At 41.9% G+C, this 3,208-nt stretch overlaps 1 protein-coding gene across 1 annotated transcript; it reads left to right on the top strand.

The window, feature by feature from the left end:
* Window positions 1-6: 6 nt before the first annotated feature.
* Window positions 7-3,202, top strand: Rbmx (RNA binding motif protein X-linked; the record flags this gene model as incomplete). The annotated part of the gene is made up of 6 exons (XM_031362575.1): window positions 7-156; window positions 689-841; window positions 1,422-1,536; window positions 1,626-1,751; window positions 2,172-2,254; window positions 2,916-3,202. Coding segments are annotated over exons 1-6 (768 nt in total), but the record flags the coding sequence as incomplete, so codon positions are not given.
* Between the last annotated feature and the right edge of the window lie 6 nt (window positions 3,203-3,208).

The following is a 3,208-nucleotide window of genomic DNA, read 5'->3' as shown; positions in this document are numbered from 1 at the left end:
CCATCAAGGTGGAGCAAGCCACCAAACCATCATTTGAAAGTGGAAGACGTGGACTGCCTCCACCTCCACGAAGCAGAGGCCCTCCCAGAGGTCTTCGAGGAGGAAGAGGAGCAAGTGGAGGGACCAGAGGACCCCCCTCACGGGGAGGACACATGGGTAAAGATGGGAACTCAGGCTTGGTGTTTTAAGTTAAGTTATAGATCTACACTGGTGTGTGCCTTTGAATGGAGACTGCCCACCGTGCTCACCGCATTGTTAATGTGGTGACCATGGACTGAAAGGAAAATGTGAAAGCCCAAATTAAATTACAGTGTTAAAATAATTAGGGACCACATACATAGTCTTAACAAAGTTAAAAAAGAAAAAAATGAAGGGCAGGATTGGGGCTTACCCAGAGGTATTCGAGGAGACCTATTTATTTCTCCTGGTCTACAGAAGGTCTGGATTTCTCTCTTGTTAATCGAGCGTGGTCCTGAATTCTTGTCATGCTTGCTCTTGCTCAATGGAAAGCAAACCCAACCTCCCCAATTAAGCAGAAAAGATAATGTGCCGCAGGATAATGTTGTGAGCCAATCACACGCACATAACTCTGCTTTTTCCCTTGAGGCAAACAGTTGTTAGTCTTTCCTGGGTGTTATTTTTTTCTTAATTATTGTGTTGATGTATTTTCTTTGTTTTCTATGTGTAGATGATGGTGGCTATTCCATGAATTTTACCATGAGTTCTTCCAGAGGACCTCTTCCAGTAAAAAGAGGACCACCACCACGAAGTGGAGGTCCTCCTCCTAAAAGATCAGCACCTTCAGGACCAGTCCGTAGCAGCAGTGGAATGGGAGGAAGAGGTAAATTGTGGTATGCATTCAAATCTGGGCTGCTATGTAGAAGCCAGGCATGGCTGTGCAAGTCCAATCCCAGCACTGGGGGGTGGGGTGGGAGTGTGTGTGTGTGTGTTTGTATGTATGTAGGAGGGTCGACTTTTTAATATTCTTGGCCACTGAGAGGGCTCAGTGGGTAAGACATATATGCCCACGGTTTGATTAAATCACTGTTTTTTATTGCCTGTGCTATTCAAGCACAAGATCTCGAATCCAATCCCCATTCACACACAAAAGTGGAAAAAGCATCGACTACAGAGTTGTCCTCTGATCCACATTTGAGCCACCACACACATGCCCCCACCATAAATACACAGTAATACTTTTTGTTTAAATGCTTTTTTTTAAAGATTTATTTGTTCAAATTCTTATGCTTAAACCTGAAGGATTCTACTTAATCTCATTTGTAATTAGTAAGCGCTGAAATTATGTGACTGAGAAGCTTCCTGTCTCAGCTATATTTGATTAAATAACTTTTTTATAGCCTGAGTATAAGTACAATGTAGCTTGTCGATGGCTAGATTTTAATGCTTATTTTTTCTTTAAGCCCCTGTGTCACGTGGAAGAGATGGTTACGGAGGCCTGCCACGAAGGGAGCCCCTGCCTTCTAGAAGAGATGTTTATTTGTCCCCGAGAGATGATGGATATTCCACTAAAGACAGGTAACAGAAAAGTGCATTTTCCTTTTTTATCAAGAATCACATTGAAAGAAAGCACACCAGAAGCATACAGCAAGTTTTCTCTTTTGTAGCTATTCAAGCAGAGAATATCCAAGTTCTCGAGATACACGAGATTATGCACCGCCACCAAGAGATTATGCTTACCGTGATTACGGTCATTCCAGCTCACGAGATGAGTATCCGTCAAGAGGCTATAGGTAAGGGTTACTTCTGTGGATTGCTTAAAAGAATTTTCTGTAAAACTTCATGCCTTGGGGGCTTGAGAGATAACTTAGCTGTTAAAAGCACTTTACAGATATTTCTGGCTACCCAAGTTCCATCCTTGAAACCTGTGTAAAAGTGGAAGGGAGAGAAGAGATTCGATTCTGCATGCAAAATGGCCTTTTGACCTCTACAAGATCACCATGGCATACTCATTTCTCCTTTCATACACAATTTTAATTTTACATTGGGCAGCTAAAAACAAAACAACAGAATTAAGTGATTTGAGACGTTGAAAGCACTGTTTTCGTTTTTGACTTTTTTAGGGTTGGGGGTATTTTAAGAATTATACTGTGAAGTAACATGAGATGCTAAAAATGATGTATATTTTAATTAACAACTTGCTTTTTATTTAGTGACAGAGATGGCTATGGTCGGGATCGTGACTATTCAGATCATCCCAGTGGAGGTTCCTACAGAGATTCCTATGAGAGTTATGGTAAGATACCGGTTAACGATCTTAACCTATAACCAGCTTGAGGTTTTAGGTTCCTGAGCTGGATTAATAGGCTGCGTGGTGCTTGCTTTTAAAGGGACATTTGCTTGCTTCCAAGGGGGAACTTAATCAGCTGGGCTTTTCCTAGTTTTGTGAAGGGTGTTTTGGTTTTTTCCTTGTTTTGTTTGTTTGTTATTTTGTTTGTTTTTTTTTTCTTTTGAGGCTGTTCGCTTGCTTTGGAGGGGAGTTTGCTTGCTTAAATTGGCAGCCTTATGTGTTTTCCCCCAACAGTGAAAATGCAATTTAAAAATTTTATTAACCAGATCAAATATTTACCATTGCAATATGAAGGAAAGTCAACCGTTCAAAAATTGCAACTTATCACTGGAAAGTGGCTGAGTGTCTACTCTAAAATAACAAGCTGTCTGGAATATCCTCTTGAGATACACAACGTCTTCAGTCTTTTCAAACAAACATTAAAATCAATCCGTTTCCGTACCTCAGCAGATGAGCAATTCCCTCTTATGGCCAGCAATGGTAGAGTTTAAAACCACCCAGTTAAGAAAGTAAACTTTTAATACAAAGAATTCTGTAAATTCAGATTTAAATGTTGTATATATACAATTTATAGTGTTGCCATATTACCTGACCATTGACCCTGCAGGTAACTCACGTAGTGCTCCACCTACACGAGGGCCCCCGCCATCTTATGGTGGAAGCAGTCGCTATGATGATTACAGCAGCTCACGTGACGGATATGGTGGAAGTCGAGACAGTTACTCAAGCAGCCGAAGTGATCTCTACTCAAGTGGTCGTGATCGCGTGGGCAGACAAGAAAGAGGGCTTCCCCCTTCTATGGAAAGGGGGTACCCTCCTCCACGTGATTCCTACAGCAGTTCAAGCCGCGGAGCACCAAGAGGTGGTGGCCGTGGAGGAAGCCGATCTGATAGAGGGGGA

The sequence above is a fragment of the Mastomys coucha genome, chromosome X (genome assembly GCF_008632895.1).
Source record: "Mastomys coucha isolate ucsf_1 chromosome X, UCSF_Mcou_1, whole genome shotgun sequence".
Taxonomy (NCBI): Eukaryota; Metazoa; Chordata; class Mammalia; order Rodentia; family Muridae; genus Mastomys; species Mastomys coucha.
This window is presented reverse-complemented; position numbering and strand designations above follow the sequence as displayed.